Source organism: Symphodus melops, assembly GCF_947650265.1.
Source record: "Symphodus melops genome assembly, chromosome: 7".
Taxonomy (NCBI): Eukaryota; Metazoa; Chordata; class Actinopteri; order Labriformes; family Labridae; genus Symphodus; species Symphodus melops.
Window position 1 is genome coordinate 3,556,780 of NC_136697.1, and position 20,895 is coordinate 3,577,674.

Genomic DNA, 20,895 nt, shown 5'->3' on the forward strand with positions numbered 1-20,895 from the left:
TGCAGGTACTCCCAGAATGCTCTGCAACACCTAACACATAGTTGTAGTGAATAAAAGCAGTTGTCCCCAGTTGACTGGGAAGATTACGTCTCGTTCCGTCCTACAAAGATCAGGACAACCACGGAAATCATCTCGTTAGACGAAGAACACACCGATCCTCGATCCTGGGGCTTAATTAGGTCAGGGCAGCTTTAGAGAGGGTGTTTAATAACGTTATTATTGTCAGACTGATAATATCTGCGCTTTGTTATCTGACTTAGGTTTTTTTGAGAGTAAAACCTATAACCTATTTTTTTATTTGGTCTGTTGCGTCTCATGTGTGTTTCTTTGTGAACAGTAGCGATATAACCAGGTAATGGCTTCATTATCAGAACCAGTGTAAACACCGTCAAACATTCATTCAGCCACTGGCTGCTGGGGATGAAGTTTTCTGTAAAGGAGAGGATCCTTTCTATGTCACACTCTGAAAAACAACCAGGAGTCACGCAGCAGCACTGGGAGGATTATCTTCAGGGAAGATCATCGGAAAACACATATCAACATCACAAAGAGGGAAGTCACAGCAGAGGACTCTGACTCAAAGCTCTAGTGAAACTAAGAGCAACAGGCTCTTTCACAGGATTTTGCTGACACCAGGTGAGTGCTCTGAGTTTTTACTGTGTGGAGATGATGAGGGTTAAGGAGTGGAACTGATGAATGACATCGAACAGGACAGAAGCTCATACAACAAGTGGTAATTGTTGGACTCTCCTGTGTTTGTTTGTTTGTTTCTTGGCTCTGTACTGCAAAAAAATCCACTCAATTGATTCTTAACTGTCTTGTTTTCTAAAACCTGAGATGTAGTCATGCATTATATAAAAAGTGGCCATTTAACAAAAAAAATAACATTTTGATGACGAGGTCATCAGGTGGTGTACAATCTGTGAACCCAGCCACAGCTGATGCTCAAAGACACAGTCTCTGGAAGTGAAGGCTGACTGTTAGGGTTTTCCGCTGTAGCTAGCATCCATCCATCAACACGTTTCCTTCCTCTTATCCAAGGTCAGGTGGCGGTGGCAGCAGTCGAAGCAGGTAAACACAGCAACATTTTCCAGCTCATTTCCAGCTCTTCCAGGGAGATTCTCAAGGTGTTCCCAGGCCAGACAGGATATATGATGCCAAAAGTGAACTCTGGGTCTGCTCAGGGTCTCCCGGTAGGGGGTGCCCCAAAACACCTATTCAGAAGAGGAGACATCCTTTTGAGATGCCCAAACCACCTCAGCTCACTCCTTTCACCATAAAGAAGCAGCTGCTGCAGTCCGAGTTCCCTCCAAATGTGTGACCAGCAGTTAGTGATGAATAGTTTGTTATTGTTCAGATGTTCACTGAGAAAAAGTGATCATGAAGATGAAGTTGTTGAAGCCATTTATCTATTCGCTCCCATTTGTTATTTTTTCAATGTACTTGTCATGGTTGTCATTATGAGTGGGCATGGCTAACTGGCATCGGGGGTAAGCGATGTCATGAGAAGGTGTGGCCCGGGCCTTTAATTGGGGACAGGTGTAAGATTCGGGGGAAAAGAGTGGAAGGGCAAACAAATTTTCAACCACACCACACAAAGAAATGCTGTACTGAAGAAACGCTTGAATTTCCCTCAGGATCAATAAAGTATCAGGGTGTGCGTTGTCTATCCGACCACTCTTAACAGAAGTTGAGAGGTGACAGCTGAGAGTTAGCTGCACTTTCAAGGACTCTTTACTCTGCAGCAGCCTCTACCATCAGTGTGTCGGTGTTAAAGAGCTTTGAGGAGTCAGAAGAGGAGAAAAGAAATGAACAAGCTCATGTGATTTTATACATGTATGTATGGTGTAGTTTCCTCCATGCTGTTAAAGATGGTCAAACTGTTTCACAGACTTTTATTTAAAGAAGCTCCTTTACATTCCTTTATGAGTGAAAACACTGTAACAGCTAAAATACAGTAATAAAGAAAATATGACTGTGTGTATATACCTACACAATATATTTAAACTAACCTTTTAAAATGTTCAATTATGTAAAAGTATGACTATTTTAATCCTTAAATCAAATATGTTTCTATATTTTCATGGATTTTACTGTTTCCCTTTTTTAATAAATGACAAATTCAAATAAGAATGTGGTAGATAAGCACAAACATTTAAAATAAAATATTTAATCACCCTTATTACTATAAATCCATTTATATAATATATATTTTAACTCTCACAGCGTGTCTGGTAGCGGAGCACTCAGAGACTGTTTGATCGGCCTGCAGGTCATCAAACTGGACTGACAGTAAACTCTGTCATGTTACTGATTATCATTCTCCAGTATTTCACTTTGGTCGGGTAAATAAAGTTGCACACTGAAGCCTAAAAACAAGTCCGGACATGACGGGCGGTGCACGCTGATGTTAGCTACCACAATAAAAGCCTCCTATACACCGAGCAGACTTCACATAGCACATAAAAGTTCTGACTGTACATTTAAAATGACACTCAAACGTGAAACTTATGTTACACCATCCAGATAAATGCAGCACATTAAAAACAACAGTTTGCACTTGAAGGTCACTAATCCTCATTCTGCTCGACTTTTTGTGTCTGATTGATTTTCACTAAAAATATTATAATCGTGAAATTGACAGAAATCCATCGTAGTGACGGAGAACTTTAATCCCTGTGGTTGTAATGTTGTGAATTTGATCCTCAATAGTGAAACCAGGATTATTCCTCAGACTATAAGTGGACTGTCAGACAAGAATCCAGCAGCAGACCTGGATATGTGACCTCAGAAACCTGACTCATCGAGCGACCATTGATCTTAACGTGTTGTCATGGTTTGGTTTTGTTTCTGTATTTCATCTTGTTTTAGTTTTCATTCTTTCCCTCGTGTTGTGTGTATGTATGATTCCTAGTGTGGTTTACTTTAGTCTTTAGTGTGTATCCTTGTATCCTTGTATGTAAGCTTGTTTCCTGTGTTACTTGTGTTTTGAGGTTCTTAGTTTGGTGATTCATGTTTCTTAGTCTAGTCTTCAGTGTTTCCTGTTTTATTTTGAATTATCTGGTTTAGGTTGTGTTTTCAGTGTCAGGTTTTACTTTGTACTTGTCCTCAGTGATCTGGTCTTGTGTTCTCTGTTTCCCTCCTGTCTTGATTACCCTGATTGTCCTCACCTGTCTTATTAGTCTCGCCCTGCGTCTGATTACCCCATGTTTATTTAGTCTCTGTGTTTTCCCTCAGTCTCTTGTCGGTTCATTGTCTTTTGTAGTTGTGTGGTCATGTGTGTTCTGAGCCTGTCATTTCATCTCCCTGCTCCCTGGATTTACTTTGTGTTTCTCTTCGTGGATTTGGGATTTTCGTATTGACTAGTAAGTTGTTGTTGGGTTTTTTTGCCTTTTTAGTTAAAATAAATAATTTTTGTTTTCTGCAATTGGGTCCTTCTCCCTGTGTTTCTGCCCCAGACCTGACACGTGATGGAGTTGATGCAGGATGTCGACCAGAAGAGAAACGTATAAACAACGTTTTTTAACGATCAGAGTCAAACACAAATCCTTGAACCAACACGCAGTGTGTTGATAATTAGTGTGAAAGGACATTTCTGCCCGTTCGTACTGATTCAACACAGAGTATTGTTTTGATTGAGAGCCCTCTAGCTGCATATTTTACATACTGTATGTTTAAAGAGGATATAAAGAGAAGATGATTTTTATACATGTTACAGATGATCAAGTTCTGGTTTCTACTTTTAGTAAGAAATAGAATCAAAATAAAATAGCATGTCTTGGTAGCTTTTGATCTCTTAACATTTCTACCAGCTGTTTCATGTTTGACCTTCCACTCCTGTAATGTGTGGAGAACAAACTCATTAGAAATATCACTGAAATGAACTTTGATGTGATTCCTCTGTCAGTCCCTGATGGGTGAAGCTCTCCTCAGCTTGCAGAGCGTCTCCACGCACAAGATGGTGGAGGTTCGTCCTCTTTGGATCATCAGCTGCTCCTCTCTGCACCTCCAGCGTCCTGATCACTCACGTTATGACAGAGATCATCTCCATCTAATGAGAGAAGAAGAGAGATGATAGAAATCATGTTCTACACTGATTAATAAATCACTGAGAGGAGAGAGTTAGGCTTGTTGATCAATCACTGTGGTGCAGTCGTGTTACTGTGAGGGAGTGACTGTGTCTGAATTTCTGCTAACAATGTTCATCCAAGGACTGAAGTTTCAACACATCTCTCTACATGAAGATCAGGTCTTTGTAATCCCTGCATCCGGGACAAAATCAAAGTTCCTGATAAGCAGCTTGACAAGTTGATAAAAAAGGCTGGCTCTGTTTTAGGCGTCTGGACTCACTGAGGACGGCGGTGTAGAGACGTGTGGAGGAGAGGACAGATTATATTGGACAATGTTAGCCATCCTCTCCTCGACATCATGGCAGGCCAGAGAAGAAGCTGCAGTGGACGGTTCATTTCACTGGCCTGCAGGACTGAGAGGTTCAGGAGATCCTTTGTCCCCACATTAGGCTTTAAAACACACAGGCCAACGGTAGCAGCTCAGGACTGGATCTGTGGGTAAACCATCACTGCCTGCCTTTCCTCCTCTTTCTCCTTAACTCTCTCTCACCTGGGGATTGGTGCAATAACAACTATTTAGGACTGAAGAGACTTTTACTGTTTCAATGATCTGTTCATTTCGTCACTGCAGTTTTTGATTTTTCCTGACTCTGTTTGGAGTCCTGTTTTTAAAATGAACATCTTCTTCTTCACTGTTTAATCAATGTTTGAACTTCTCTGTGTGAGCTACAGGATACTCCTGAATTTACCCTGGGAATGAATCCAGTATCGATCCTTCCATCCGATATCACAAAATACCTCACAAGTTACCAAAATAAAGATTATTGGTTCATCAAAAGGGAGTAAATCTTAGGGCGTCTAAATCTTGTTTGGGGTTATTATATATGTACGGGAGGGGGGACATCGGTTGTTTATTGTAACAAATATGGGCTGGGGCCTGGACTACTGTGTTGGGTCCAGACAGGATGACAAAGTTCAGGCTGTGTCCTTTTGGAGAACTATGACAAAAGACTCTTAATCCCAGCATGCCTTGCAGGTACTCCCAGAATGCTTTGCCACACCGAACACATAGGTGTGAAGTTTGGGAGGGATAAAACCGGTTGTCTCCTCTTGTTCTTTCTCTTTCACACGTCGTCCACAGACGTCTGGAGATACCCCTCTGCTTCCTGTTTCACAGCACGCTTCTCTTTGTTTGAAAGTTTTGGCGCGCTGGGAACCTTAGGCCTAGTAGAAGACCGATCCTCAGAATTCCGAGCTCAGATCAGTTACATGAACGCCTCTCCACGTAGAGCGTCTTTTACTACCGAATTGAAACGGTATTTAGTAATCGCAACAGATTACGTTTTGTTTAGTCCTGCAAAGACGGGATATACACGGAGATCACCTTGCTTGACGGAGGATACCTCGGCTTCGCTCACCCTCTGGGACTTGCCGCCATTCTTTTACCTCACCATTGGACTGCACGGAAGACGGTTGAAGACCGCTCCATCTGCGGATTCGTTTAGTCTCATCAACCAAGGACGAATGGTCACAAGTGAGGCTTAGTTCTTGGTCTGGGCATTTAATTTAGAAAGTGTGTAATAACTGAGTTATCGTTTTAAAACGGTGATGTATCTGTTTTGTTAACGGGCCGTGGCGTCCAGAGTTTCTCTGGGAAACTTCTGTTTACTTTGTCCCGGACCGCCGCGTCCAGAGGTTAAACTCTCAATTAATTCCCTATTTTGGGCCGCTGTGTCCCCATTTTGTGTTTATTTGTGAACGGTAGCGCTATAACCGACTAATAGCTTCACGATCAGGGTGACCAATGTAACGCTGTCTGGCGGGAATTTGGCCATTGGACTCTGATAGTGGAGTTAGAACTCGAGTTGTACGTGAGATTTGGAGCGTGACCCAGACTCCTGGGACACGCTGCTTTTTTTCTTTATATGTTCTCTCTTTCCTCTACTAACACACGTCCACCTACACACGCGAATGTATACCTGTTCATACGTGCACACACATTGTTCAGTTAGAGATAGGGTTAGCTAGATCCCGCTAGGTAACACAGCAGTCTAGGAACTCTAGGCTGAATAGTCGCCATTACGTGAACACAGGTGATCGTGCGGCCATTTTGATCTCTCTCTCTCTCTCTCTCTTTCTCTCACACACACACACACGCACACACACACACACACACACGATGCTTGTTTGATATACCTTGTTACCTGTAGTTTAGTTTATAATAGTGATTTGCTTGATTGGCTGTCATTGATTAATTTGTTTCTTTGTTTGTGATTGCTGTGTATTCACATTGTGACTTAAGCTGGGTGAAAGGGCTTTGTGTTTGGATTTCACACCTTCAATCAAATACAGATTATTAATTATTAATGATATTGGTATTTAATTAAGTAATTTTGAGACTGATATTTGTAATATTTGGTTTGTCTGTGTTCTCACAGTGGTGCTCCAAGGTTTATTAAATTGAGTTTAATAATTGATTTATATTAATAATTAAATAAAGTTAATTATTAATGTTAATTTGACAGCTAGATGTTACATTATAAAACCCAACCTAATTGTTGGTCAGGTATTCGCTCCTGAAAACCCCAACAACTGGCACAATGGATAGTTTTCCATCATGTCCCATGTTTCATGATTCGATTCATCCTTTAACAGAGACTGAAAAAGCAGTAGAGCCTTATAGTTGTGTTTTTAAGATGTTAAATGATTAATATCTTCATATAAATGTTTAGTGTGTCCATGCTGCTCTGTCTGTGATGGTTAGAACTGCAGCTGTTCTACTGACAACTTTAAAGATTCAGAGTTCAGAAAAGAAAAGAAACACAAGTTATTATAGTCAATTATGAGGTGAACTAATGAAGAATAAAATATAATAAGCTAAATTAAAATATGCATTAAAAAATAGTTAAAAGAGCCAGGTACTTCAAAATGTAAGTCTGTATAAACTGTATGATCACTATCATGCACACATGATATTGCACAATTTGTTCGACAAATTATTGCAATGCAAATCAAATAACAAATACAAATAGCTGACATAACATTATTATTGCACAAGAGGTAAGAATGAATTGTCTGGTATGTGTTTTGTGATCTACTGGGAGCAGGCTTGGTTAAACAGTCTGACTGCAGCAGGAAGGAAGAACCTGCCTCAGGAGAGCTCCCTGCACTCTGAAGGACCTGAGCAGCAGGTGAAGTCTGTTCTGGCCTTTCTTATAGAGAGCGTGTGTGTTATCAGTCCAGTCCAGCTTATTGTTCAGGTGAACACCCAGGTACTTATCAGAGTCCACTATCTCAATGTCCTTTCCCTGGATGTTCACCGGTGTAGGGGAGGTGGGTCTGTGTCTGCAAAAGTTCACCACCAGCTCTTTGGTTTTACCCACATTGATCTGGAGGCAGATCCACTGACACTAGTCTACAAAGTCCAGGATGAGTTCTCTGTACTCCCCCTCGTGCCCATTGATGATGAGGCTGATGATGGCAGAGTCATCAGAGAACTTATGCAGGTGACACTTGGTCGTGTTGTGGGAGAAGTCTGCAGTGTACAGGGTGAAAAGGAAGGAAGCCCAGATGGGGTTCCCTTGTGGGGCCCCTGTACTACAGATAACCAGGTCAGAAACACAGTCCCGTGTCGTACAGTCTTGGTGGGTACGGTGTAATCCACACAGAAGTTAATATAGTCCGAATATATAGATATATAAACTGCTGGCTCGAAGAACAAAGGGACAAGCTGGGATATGACACCCCATCCCAGAGGAGTTGAGGAGGAGACCCAGGGGCTGCAAGGCCGGAGCTAAGCTAAAAGCCGAGACAGCGGAGAAACGGAGGTGCTACAAGCCATTGATTCCCTCCATCATGGAGAATGTGAACTCGCTGCCGAACAAGATCGTCGAGCCGTCTGCACTGAACAACCAGCGGACCTACCGTGAGAGCAGCTTGTTCATCTTCACAGAGACATGGCTAAAGCACCTAGTACCGGATGCTAACATGAATTTGTTGGGATTCACTGCTGTGAGAGCCGACAGAGACCCGAAAGCGAGCGGGAAAAGTAAAGGTGGAGGACTCATCATGTATGTTAACAATCGCTGGTGTAACCCAGGACATATCTCCGTAAAAACAGTCTCATGTTGCTGGGACATCGAGCAGCTAGCTGTTAGCCTGCAGCCTCACTATCTGCCGAGGGAGTTCAGTCATGTGATCAACATTTGTGTTTACATTCCTCCGAGAGCAGACGCAGCCACTGCATGTGAGAAAATCCACTCTGTCACTTCTCGGCTGCAGACACAGCACCCTGAGGCACTCATGATCATTTACGGGGATTTTAACCATGCAACTCTGGACTCAAGTTTGACTGTTTTTAATCAAGTTGTGGACTGTCATCAGGACAACAGATCTCCTGTATGTTAATGTGAAGGATGCATACAGAGCGACTCCCCTCCCCCCATTATTAAAGTCTGATCACAATCTGGTTCACCTACAGCCATCTTACACCCCCCTGGTCCAAAAGCTGCCGGTTACAACTCGATCCATCAGGAGGTGGTCCCCAGAGGTGGAAAGTGCCCTCAGAGACTGTTATAACACCACAGCCTGGGAGGTGCTGATGGATCCGCATGGTGAGGATATAGAGGGGATGACACACTGTCTGATGGATTACTTGAACTTTTGCGTGGACGTGGTCACCCCTGTCAAGACTGTCCGCTGTTTCCCTCATAACAAACCATGGGTAAGGCGGGAAGTCCGAGCTGTCCTCAAGAAGAAGACCAGAGAAGCCAGAGAGCCATCTTCCCCCAGTGAACACAAAACCTGCTTGACAGTCCACACAGCTTTAAAACCATCCAGGTTGTTGGTCAGTTTATAAAACATGTGCTCTACCCTCAGACGGGCCGCCACTAAACCCCTCAGACAGCGTACTGGGTCAGTCCAGCCTTTTTCCCAACAGTTTGTTTTTTCTGCTCTTCCAGATCGTCAGTTTGGCAGATGCAAAAATAAAATTGATTAAAACCAAAGTCTGTCTTCTCTAGGAGTGTATTTTGGCCCGAAAATAAAGAGGGGAACAGAGAAAACCTCCCCCAAACCCTCCACCCACTCCTGCAGCATTTTAAAAACCTCAACCAAACGGAGACAGTACACGACCAGGTGGTCCAAGGTCTCTGGGAAAGAACAAAAAGGACAACCCTCCCCAGTGCTTGAGTCAAAGTGAGCTCTGTGTCTGTTCGTAGCTATCACTCCATGTATTATCCTCCATTGGATAACAGCCATCCGTTTCTCCACAGGAGGCTTATACAGGACCCGCCAGCTGCCACTAGGGGAAAAGCCTGAGCCCAAAACGTCCATCCACCTCGACTCTCTGACTCCTGAAATAAAAGAAAAGTTCAGCACCTTCACACAGCTGGAGTACAGCTGTTTGCCTGTACAGGAGCTGAAGGTTCCCAGAGCTGGGGTCTTTAAGTTCAGAATGAGGCCTCTCTCCATTCCCCCACCTCAGGACTAACGCTCAAGGAGGGGAAACCGTACTCCAGTCCTTTGCTCCACTGTTCAGCCAAACTTTGGCTCTGTGCAAATTTTTGAAGTGGTGCAGACAGAGATTTCCACACTCTGTTCACCAGGTTTTGCAGCACTCTTGTTGATCTTAAACCCGTCACTTCAGCCAGACTCTCAATTGTTGTCCTGGTAAGATGGCCCAGCTTCACTACACCTGCCTCAACGAAAGCTGTTTTTAGGGCGGCTGAGGGGAAAATGGTGTCACACCGAAATCATTATAAAACAAAGGTTCTTCAAACAGCCACATCCCAGGCCTGGGGTCAGGTGGACGTGTGAAGCTCAGAGTCCTCCAGGCATCGATGACGGAACTGTAAAAAGGTGTTAATCCATTAAAACTTTATGAAGGGGTCCTCATTAAAAACAACTGTTTATCGTAGCCGAGCCGCCCAGCCTTCCAGGGCAGCAACCGGGCTACAGCAGACCAACAGAAAGAAGATCCATACAGCAGGGAAATATTCACTGATGTCCACTCACTTGCCAAAGGATTCATCCAAATACTCATTTACCTTTTTAAGAGAGTACAGGTCCGCACTCTGAGACACACTGTCTGCTACAGACACACTATCAGAGTCAACCTCATCATCTGAGTCCATTTCTGCCACCTGACTGTTGTCTGTTGCAGCCTGTAGCAGCTCTGTCGGCAGCTCAGCACCAGTCTGCACCTCGTGCTCATTATCACCAGTCTCACCCTGTCCTGATGTACCTACCTTCACCTGTCCTGCTGTACCTACCTTCACCTGTCCTGCTGTGCCTACCTTCACCTGTCCTGCTGTACCTGCCCCCACCTGTCCTGATGTATCTACCTTGTCGCGGAAATTCTCCTTTGCGAGGTGGAGAGTTGCTAATTCTCAGAAGAACTTCACTGCGGCGCTTGAATCAGATCTCTGTTTAATACGTGCAGCACAGAGAAGAGGGCAGGGCATCTTCTCTCGAACCTTTACATTACAAGTCCTTTTATGCAATACAGAGAGATAGGGGGAGGTGACCTTACAGTTAACAAATGGTGTTCTTTACATTACAATGGTTGTTTGAAGTTTACTGTATCCTGTCCGTCTGGAGACAGTGACTCTGTGATAATGAAATAACATTTACATTCGTATGAGGCTGTCTGAGAGGGGATGCCCTCCTGTGGCTCTCTGACACCTTCGTTCATTTGGTGGCTCCAGGAAGTCTCGGTAATTTCCCACAACCTTCACCTGTCCTGCTGTACCTGTCATGACCACTGCTTAATCCTGGCCTGCAGTGTGTGTTCTTGATTGCAGGAGTGGACTCAGGTGTGCAGGAGTTGGGCTGCAGCTGCTCTTCATCTTCAATCAACTCTGCTACAAATACTGGGCTTCAACTCCACCACTCTGCCAGATCTTAGACTCTGTTTACGCAGTCAGTCGTGTTCTAGCTACTTATCAGAAGATCCTATTTCCTATTGTTCAGTACTCATCATTCTAACCTTGTTCTCCTTCGTTGACAGTTCCCGGCGCTCAACTCCTGCATCCATCCCACTCCTGCAACTATCTGGATTCCTCAGACAACTCTTCATACCAGCAAACTCAAACGCACCAGCTCAACTCGGCCCTTGACCCTCCCCTGAACTTCAGTATCTTCATAGTCCTGTTGACCATTAAACTTCTTTTTGCACCTGCTTCCTGCCTCCGACCCTGTGTTCTGCATTACTGGGTTCTCAAACTCTTGGCCTGTCTCTTAGCACCTGTCCTGCTGTACCTGCCCCCACCTGTCCTGATGTACCTACCTTCACCTGTCCTGCTGTACCTGCCCCCACCTGTCCTGATGTACCTGTCTCCACCTGTCCTGATGTACTAACCCCCACCTGTTCAGCATTACTCTACTACTTGTGCCGAACACGGAAGGACACATCCTGTGTCTGAGTTGGTGAGTCCAGAAACATACACACTTGTCTCCGCAGAGACTGAACATGCTTCAGTTTATCATCTTTGTGAGTACAGTCGTTAAACAGTCAATGCAGGAATGCAAATTGGACCATTAAAGTGCTCAGCAACATAAAGGAGCAGTGATTAGCATTAAGTGTCCAAAACAATAAGGTGAAACCAGGAGTGATTAGGGTGATTGCCATTAAAGTACCCAACTATTGAGGAACAGATTAGCATTAAGTGTTGAAGACAATAGAGTGAAACTTGACCTAGTTAGAGTGATCATGTCAACCCTTACAGATGTAGCTAAACACAACAGTAGGATGAAACCAGATATGATTAGGGTGATTATCATTAAAGTGACCAGTGCTCAGTAAGGTGACTGTCAATATGCATTAAAGTGTCCAACTGGGGGCTGACTCTGAGGTCAGCAGTGCCGATGAGGAGTGAGAAAAAAAAAGTGAGAAATGAGTCCAGGGTTCACCGTGTGCTTCTTCCCTGCTGTGACAGTGAAGTGTTGTACAATCTGATGGCCAGGGGGACAAAAAAGTTCTTGAGTCTGTCCGTGGAGCACGACTGTGACAGCAGTCTGTCACTGAACATGCTCCTCTGCCCGGTGAAGGTGCTGTGCAGAGGGTGGTGTGTGTTGTCCATGATGGAGAGCATTTTGTCCAGATACCTCCTCTCTACCACTGTCACCAGTGAGTCCAGCTCTGTACCCACCACAGAGCCGGCCCTCCTCACCAGTCTGTCCAGGCGTGCTGCGTCCCTCTTCTTGCAGCTTCCTCCCCAGCACACCACTGCGTAGAAGAGGACGCTGGACACCACAGACTGGTAGAACATCTGCAGCAGCTTTTTGCAGATGTTGAAGGACCCCAGCCTTCTCAGGAAGTACAGACGACTCTGTCCCTTCCTGCAGGTAGTGTCCATGTTAGGCGACCAGTCCAGCTTATCATCCAGCTGCAGCCCCAGATACCCGTAGGTCCTGACCACCTCCACGTCCACCCCCCCGATGGAAACAGGTTCTAGATGTGGTTTGTTCCTTCGGAAGTGCACCACCATCTCCTTGGTCTTGGAGGTGTTTAGCTGCAGATGGTTGGCACTGCACCACGTCACAAAGTCCTCGATCAGGCTCCTGTACTCCTCCTCCTGTCCATCCCTAACACAACCAACTATCGCAGTCTCGTCCGAGTATTTCTGCATGTGGCAGAGCTCAGAGTTATACTGGAAGTCAGAGGTGTACAAGGTGAACAGGATGGGGGAGAGCACGGTCCCCTGTGGTGCTCCGGTGCTGCTGACCACAGTGTCAGATGTGCAGTCCTTTAGTCTGACGTACTGTGGTCTCTCTGTGAGGTAGTCCGTGATCCACCTCACCAGGTGCGAGTCCACCCTCATCTCAGTCAGCTTGTCTCTCAGTAGGAGGGGATGGATGTTGTCGAAAGCGCTTGAGAAATCAAAGAACATGATTCTCATCACGCTGCTCCCTTTGTCCAGATGAGAGTAAGCCCTGTGTAGAAGTTAGAGGATGGCATCGTCCACGCCCACCTTTGCCTGGTATGCAAACTGCAGGGGATCCTGTGCGTGTTGGACCTGGGGTCTGAGGTGTTGGAGCAGCAGCCGTTCAAAGGTCTTCATAATGTGGGACGTCAGAGCGATAGGTCTGAAGTCGCCTGGCTCACTGGGGTTTTTCTTCTTGGGGACCGGGGTGAGGCATGAGGTCTTCCAGAGCACAGGAACCTTCCCAAGCCGCAGGCTCATGTTGAAGACATGCTGAAGTGGCTCCCCCAGCTCAGCAGAGCAGGCTTTTAGCATCCTGGGACACACCTTGTCCGGGCCTGCTGCCTTCCTGGGGCAGAGTCTCTTCAGTTCCTTGCTCACCTGGTCTCTGGTGATGGTGGGGGGGAGGGGGGATGGGTTGTCTCTGGAGAATGTGTTTGTCCTGATGGAGGTGTTGGGGGGAGTGAGAGGGGGGGAGGGGGTGTGTAGAGGGGTGCTGGGGGGACAGGCACTGGCTGCAGCGACGGGGCTGTCAAACCTGTTAAAAAACAAGTTGAGCTGGTTTGGTCTCTCAGGGTCCCCGTCTTCTGTGTTGTTGTTTTTCTTCTTGCAGCCTGTGATGGTTTTCATGCCCTCCCAGACCTCCCTAATTTCACCTTTCTTTCATTTAATTCTGCACAAAATTCAGAAGGTTGTCCGTGGGATTTTCAGGTAATAGATTGATCCATAATTTATGATTCAGATATGAGGTTGATTTAATTAATAATTAATGACTTATTAATTTTTCATAATTAATATAGTTTTTCCTGCCCCTTTTCTTACGAGGTGTGTTAATAATTATTTAACAGTAAAATATCCCCAACAACTGAACGTGTGTCAGATGATTGCTGCTATTTCTACTCCCCACGGACATCTGGCCGTGGTGGAGGCATAGTGACAATGGCATAGTGTCAATAAGACTGTTTAGAGATGAAAGCAGCTATTGCTGTCATCCTCTTCCTCCAGCTTTGAATTGAGTTTATTTGAGCTGGGTCGCTCTCATACAGTGCTGTGTGCTGTGGTCTATCGGCCTCCCAAGTACAATAAGGATTTTTTAAATGACTTTTCTGACTTCATTGCTCAAATCTGTCATGGTTTGGTTTTGTTTCTGTATTTAATCTTGTTTTAGTTTTCTTGATTTCCCTCGTGTTCTGTGTATGTATGATTCCTAGTGTGGTTTACTTTAGTCCTTAGTGTGTTTCCCTGTATCCTTGTGTTCTTCTATGTTGTCTGTAGGCTTGTTTTCCTGTTACTTGTGTTTTCAGGTTCTTAGTTTGGTGTATAATGTTTCCTAGTCTTGTTTTAAGTGTTTCCTGTTTTATTTTGTAATATCTTGTTTTAGTTCATGTCTTTTCATTGTCAGGTTTTACTTTGTACTTGTCCTCAGTGTTCTGGTCTTGTGTTCTTTGTTCCTTGTGTTTCCCGCCTTTGTGATTACCCTGATGTTCCTCACCTGTCTCGTTAGTCTCACCTGCGTCTGATTACCCCTTGTCTATTTAGTCTCTGTGTTTTTCCTCAGTCCTCTGGCCAATTTTTCTGGCACTCGTGGGGGCCAGAAGAGGAGAAGTGGCCGCCATGGTTCCCGGTTGCCTAGCATCCCAGTGACTCTGCCCTTGTGCTTCCCAGAGCCACAGCAGCCTAAGCCTCAACCAAGGTCTCAGCCAAGTCCTAGGCCCAAGGTACAGATCAAGCCTCAGTCCAGGCCTCAGGTCAGACTTCAGCCACCTGGTACCTCAGAGACTTTGCTTCCTGTAACGTTCCGGCAGAGTGCCGTCTGCTTCCTGTCCCTGTTTCGGCAGAGCGCCGTCTGCTTCCTTTTCCGGCAGAGCGCCGTCTGCTTCCTGTCCCTGTTCCGGCAGAGCGCCGTCTGCTTCCTGTCCCTGTTCTGGGAGAGCGCCGTCTGCTTTCTGTCCCCGTTCTGGCAGAGTGCTGTCTGCTTCCTGTCCCTGTGCCTGCTGAACGCTGTCTGCCACCAGCTTCAGCAGAGCATTGTCAGCTTCCTGTCCCCGTGCCTGCTGAACACCGTCTGCCACCAGCTTCGGCAGAGCGTTGTCAGCTTCCTGTTCCTGTGCCTGCTGAGCGCCGTCGGCGTCAAGTTGAGGTTCCCTCGGCAGTCGGGCAGAAGCCCGACAACGTCTCCTCGCTGGTCCGGCCGACGCCCAATGAGGTCTCTTCGCTCTCTTCGACGTCTCCTCGACAGACCAGTCGACATCTGATGTTGCCTCGTCGATGGTTCCTGGACTCTGGGTGGAGGTCCTGCCCTTCACTGGCTGGTCACCCGGCTGCCCGTCTGAACTGTCTACCTTGTCTGGCGGCTTTCTGCCGCTTTTACTCAGAACTGTGTCATGTCTGTGTGTAATACGGAGGAGCTTAGGTCATGGTTTCACTCCACCTGCCAAACTGTTTTAGACACTGTGGCCCCTTTAAAAACCAGGCAGCCCAGAATTAAATCTGAGACCTGGCTGAACGACACGACTCATGCCGTCAAACATGAGTGCCGTAGAGTTGAGCACAAGTGGAAAAAGGACAAACTGCAGGTGTCATTACAAATGTTAAGAGACTGTTTACGTCATTATCAGAAAACTGTGAAAGATGCTAAAAGAAAACATTTCTCTGGTATTATTCTGTGAAACTGTCACAAGCCTCATGTTGTATTTAACACTATTAACATGGTTCTTAACCTACAAACTGCCCATTGGATATTGTGCCTGCCAAAGTACTGAAAATGTTTTTTGATGCTGTGGGGCCCTGTATTCTGGGTTTTGTAAATTCCTGCCTTAATTTAGGAGCAGTCCTACCTGCGTTTAAACATGCTTCTCAAAAAACCAAACCTTACCCCCACAGTGTTGTCAAATTTTAGAGCTGTCTCACACTTGCCCTTTCTTTCTAAGGTTTTAGAAAAAGTTTTTTTTTTTTTTTTTTACTGTTGCAGTCTTTTAACTCTCACTCGAATCTTAGTATCTATCTATCTATCTATCTATCTATCTATCTATCTATCTATCTATCTATCTATCTATCGTAAATACAACCACATTTCCCCCATTTTAGCCTCCCTCCACTGGTTGCCTGTGCAATTCAGGATCCGTTTTAAAATTCTTTTATTTGCCTTTAAATCTCTAAATGGTATTGCCACACCCTACCTCTCTGAGCTTCTACACCCTTACATGCCCACCTGCTCTCTCAGGTCAGCTGATCAGCTGCTCCTGAGGGTGCCAAAAACCAAACAGAAGCTCAGAGGGGACCACACATTTGCTGTAGCTGCTCCAAAGTTATGGAACGATCTGCCTCAGCACCTTAAATAGGCCTGTTAATAACTTCAGACATGAAAATCCCTCATCTTTTGGCGAAATTCGCCATTTTGAAGCCAAAATAGGTGACCCACGTGAATCGTGTAGATCCGATGAGAAAATATGTGAGAAAAATATTGGGGGGGAGGGGGTGAGCGCAACTCTAAGCTGGACAGTGCGGCTGGACAGTGCATTTATTGCAATCAAAGTCATTCTAACCTTATTTTTGACTTCATTTCATTTGGTTTATGAAAATATTAAATGAATGGTTGTAGGTGATTTAAAATGACGCTCTAATACGCACAATGCAGATTGAGTTTGATGTTGATACTGCTAGGAGGAGTACTGCTAGGAGGCTGAAGGTAGGCTAAGTGCCCACCCTATGGAAGACATCATGCATCGTTCCGGCCCAGCGAGCTGAATGACTTCCGACCGGTGGCACTTACTTCACACCTAATGAAGACGCTGGAGCGACTCTTCCTCAGCCTACTCAGACCCCAGGTACAACACGCCCAGGACTGCCTGCAGTTCGCGTACCAGCCAGGTGTTGGTGTGGAGGATGCCATCCTGTACCTGCTACATCGAGCCCACTCCCATCTGGATAAGGGAAGCGGCACTGTGAGGATCCTCTTCTTGGACTTCTCCAGTGCTTTCAACACTATCCAGCCCCCCCTGCTCCGGGACAAACTGAGTGGGATGGGAGTGGACCCCCACCTAGTGAACTGGATCTCTGACTACCTCATGGGCAGGCCTCAGTACGTCAGGCTGATGGACATCACGTCTGACACTGTGGTCAGCAGCACTGGAGCCCCCCAGGGCACAGTACTGGCCCCTGTTCTCTTCACCCTGTACACCTTGGACTTCTGCTACAACTCTGAGCTGTGTCACATACAGAAGTACGCTGACGACACAGCCATTGTCGGGTGTATCAGGGATGGCAGGGAGTAGGAGTACTGGACACTGGTGGGGGACTTTGCTGCATGGTGCCACACGAACCAGCTACAGCTCAACACCTCTAAGACCAAGGAGCTGGTCATTGACTTTGGGAGGTCCAGACAGAGGATGCAACCTCTTCTGTTAGAGGGAGCTGAAGTGGAGGCGGTGGACTCGTACAAATACCTCGGGTTGTGTCTTGACAATAAACTGGACTGGACAACACACACCAACCACCTGTACGGGAAGACACAAAGCAGGATGTACTTCCTAAGGAGACTGCGGTCCTTTAACATCTGCAGCAAGTTGCTGGGGATGTTTTACCGTGCTTTTTTACACCGTGGTATGCTGGGGGGGCAGTATATCCAAACAGCACACATCCAGACTGGACAAACTGATCAGGCGGGCCGGCTCTGTGGTCGGCATGAAGCTGGACTCTCTGGTGATGGTGGCAGAGAAGAGGACACCGGACAAACTGCTGGATATTATGGACAATGCCAGCCACCCTCTGCACACCGTCATCAGTAACCAGAGGAGCCGATTCAGTGAGAGACTGCTCCTTCCCAAGTGCAGAACCAACAGACTCAAGAACTCCTTTGTCCATCATGCCATCACGCTCTACAACTCCTCACTTGGGGGGGAGGAGGACTAGAGCACACGGGACAGAGGGGTAGGAGTTGGAGCGTCTTTCCTTCTACCCTCACTGTGCAATAACACATGGACACTTTCACTTGTATGTGCAATAATAATCTCAACCAAGTGCAATAATCGCAATAATAATCATTGCCTTTTTTTTTTGTATATTTTTTCCAACGGAAGAGTGTTCTATTATTTATGCTATATTATTCTTTACATTGTTACTTTTTGTTACCTGCTACATTTTTATTTTTATTTTATTGTATATACTGCTGGAACCTAAATTTCCTTGAGGGAGTCATCCCAAAAGGATCAATAAAGTTCAGTCTAAGTCTAAGTCTAAGTAATTGTGCGATTGCGCAAACTCACGTTAACTCGCCATTTCCCTGTCATGGTAGATGGTTGTGTTTGTATGTAGTGTCGGGCTGTCTCTTCGGAAAATAAGTCACCGACTCGACATGGTTGAACCAGACGTGCCTTCCTGCTTATTATACGGCTACTTGCAGCTACTGGTGGTCAATTTCAGTAGTCATTTAAGCCTATGGAAAACATTTACCACAGAATGGGAGTAGAAGTCGTCCATTCAAATGAATGGAACATATCGCAGAATTTTAATAAGAGGATAGGGTACAACATAACGTTCCAGGAATATATAGAAGATGTCTTGCTAAGTTAGAGATAAGATAATGTTTATGTTAACTACAATTAAAAGTGTTTTGCAGAATTGAGTATTTTAGGAGAAAAAGATGCAGAGGTCGTTAAGAAAGTGGATGCTGGCATAAAGTGTAGCTGGGACTGATCCTGGCTCAGAGATTTCTTCCCGGGGGAGCATGCCCCAGGACCCCCCCTAGCTCACCGTGTTCTTCTCACCTTTTTCACCCATGACCCATTTTCATGTCTAAATAAAACAGAGTTAATAACAGAAAAACCAGAGCAAACTCAACCAGAGTTGTGTCCATCTTGTGGCAGATGATTCTGTTATCAAATCCATGAAAAAGAACATGTATAAGAAAGGAAAAAAGTACAAAACAAGGAAAAACTGAGTGATGAGCAGGAGCTGTTGTAATGTGCTGCCACGAGGGTGGCTCCACACTACACAGATATGACAATCTGCTGACAGCAGACTCAGTGATGATTGTGATAGGTTAAATGAAGATAACTCCGCCCCTTTTATGTAAACATGCTCTCTGAAACTCTGGGTTTACTTCTCAGGATGATAAGCAGCTTCATGTTCAGCACCATCTCTTCTGTCAGGGTTAGTGAAGCCAGATCACAGAAAACAAACCCTGAGTATGTTGAACTCTCTTCATAGTGTAGATTCTAGAAAAGGATTTCTCCAACAACAAACAAGAATCTGAATATATGTATGACCTGATGTGTTTCAACAATCTGTCCCCTGAACTAGTGGTGTGGGATATAATTATCTTAGATGGTGAAGGATTTGAAGGTGTTGATGATCTGCCAAAGCAGAGAGATCAGAGAACTGCTCCAATGTGTTTATTGTATCATGTTGCAGGTTATGTTCCCACACAGACTCGTCTTCCCCTCCCTGTTTGCTCTGCAGCAGTGAAAACAAAACAACTCTTAATGCAGCACATGAGATTCATGCTTTGTATTGAAAATGTGTCAAATTGCTTCTTCTCAAAAATAATTTAATTCAAATGTGTGGAAGATTTACTAAAGAACACTGAGAGACTGACCTCAGAGTCTCCAGTCTGCAGTCTGGATTCTTCTGAAGATCACGCAGCAGCTTCACTCCTGAATCCCGCAGCTTGTAGTTGTCACTCAGGTCCAGCTCTCTGAGATGGGAGGGGTTGGACTTCAGAGCTGAGGCCAGAGAAGAACAGCTGATCTCTGACAAACTGCAGCAACTCAATCTGAATAAAGAATAACAGAAGAATAAAAATATTGTATAATCCAGTCACATGTGTTCAGGTTGTGATGAGTATCTCAACATCACTTTGTCCTGATGAATCAAGTTTTCTCTAAATGATTAGAGGATCATTTCTAATTGTGTATTCACTAAATCTAAATCCTCCAAATGTCAGCTCAACATTCATCCAGCTGTTCATGTGCACAGATAAAGAACAGGCTGCTGATCTCAGTCAGCTCTGTGATATTAGTACATTTATCAAATCAGACATTATTGAATCTCAAGTCTTCATGATTTCACTTCTTAACAGAACCAGAGGAAACCAGAGAGGCTTCATGTGTATGTTGTTCAACTTTACTTCACAGAGTCAAAATAACATGTTCACATCAAATCTCTCATTTATCACCAACTTGAAAAAATTAAATGTCTCCGGAATCATTAAATATCCAGAGATTTAAATTCAGACAAATACTGAAAATATATAAATCCTGAAATGTCCATCAATGGAGGATGTGGATTGAAATGATTCAAATGAATGACACAGTCAGTGATCTGACCTCAGAGTCTCCAGTCTGCAGTTTGGACTCTGCAGATAATCACACAGCAGCTTCACTCCTAAATCCTGCAGCTTGTTGTTGTTACTCAGGTCCAGCTCTCTGAGATGGGAGGGGTTGGACTTCAGAGCTGAGGCCAGAGAAGAACAGCTGATCTCTGACAAATTGCAGCGATTCATTCTGAATAAAGAACAAAAGATGTAAATGTCGATGACAGTGAAGCAAATTTAATTAGTTAAAAACCCACATTATCAATTAATAAACATCTGTATTTAAATAAGTGGAAGGTGTGAATCTGTAGACTAGCCCTCACATCCAGTTGTTCTTACACCAGTAATACCAGACAACTGCTCTTTAAATTAGAACAGAGTTTATTTAACAAAGTCAATGACACTCAATCAACAGCTATTACAAGTTAATCTAAAGCTGAGCAAACATTTATAAAGCTAACACGTGTATGTGTGTGCAATCAACCCGTGTTCTGATGAATATGGCCGAGGTTATTAATGCGCTGCAGAAAGGAGGAGAATCAGAGCGCCGCAGGAGAAAATAACCAAAAGTGAAGCGTCAGGAAAACGT

At 44.9% G+C, this 20,895-nt stretch overlaps 1 protein-coding gene across 1 annotated transcript in view; it reads right to left on the reverse strand.

Moving 5' to 3' along the window:
• Positions 1–1,878: 1,878 nt before the first annotated feature.
• LOC306826852 (NACHT, LRR and PYD domains-containing protein 12-like) overlaps positions 1,879–20,895 on the reverse strand; it is a 236,219-nt gene continuing 217,202 nt past the window's right edge. Inside the window, exons 12-14 of the mRNA XM_079348386.1 lie at positions 20,320–20,496; positions 19,590–19,766; positions 1,879–4,051 (exon numbers count right to left, since the gene is read on the reverse strand). Of these exons, the coding sequence (XP_079204512.1) occupies positions 4,042–4,051; positions 19,590–19,766; positions 20,320–20,496 (364 nt within the window). The 3' untranslated portion in view covers positions 1,879–4,041. The remainder of the gene's footprint in view (positions 4,052–19,589; positions 19,767–20,319; positions 20,497–20,895) is intronic.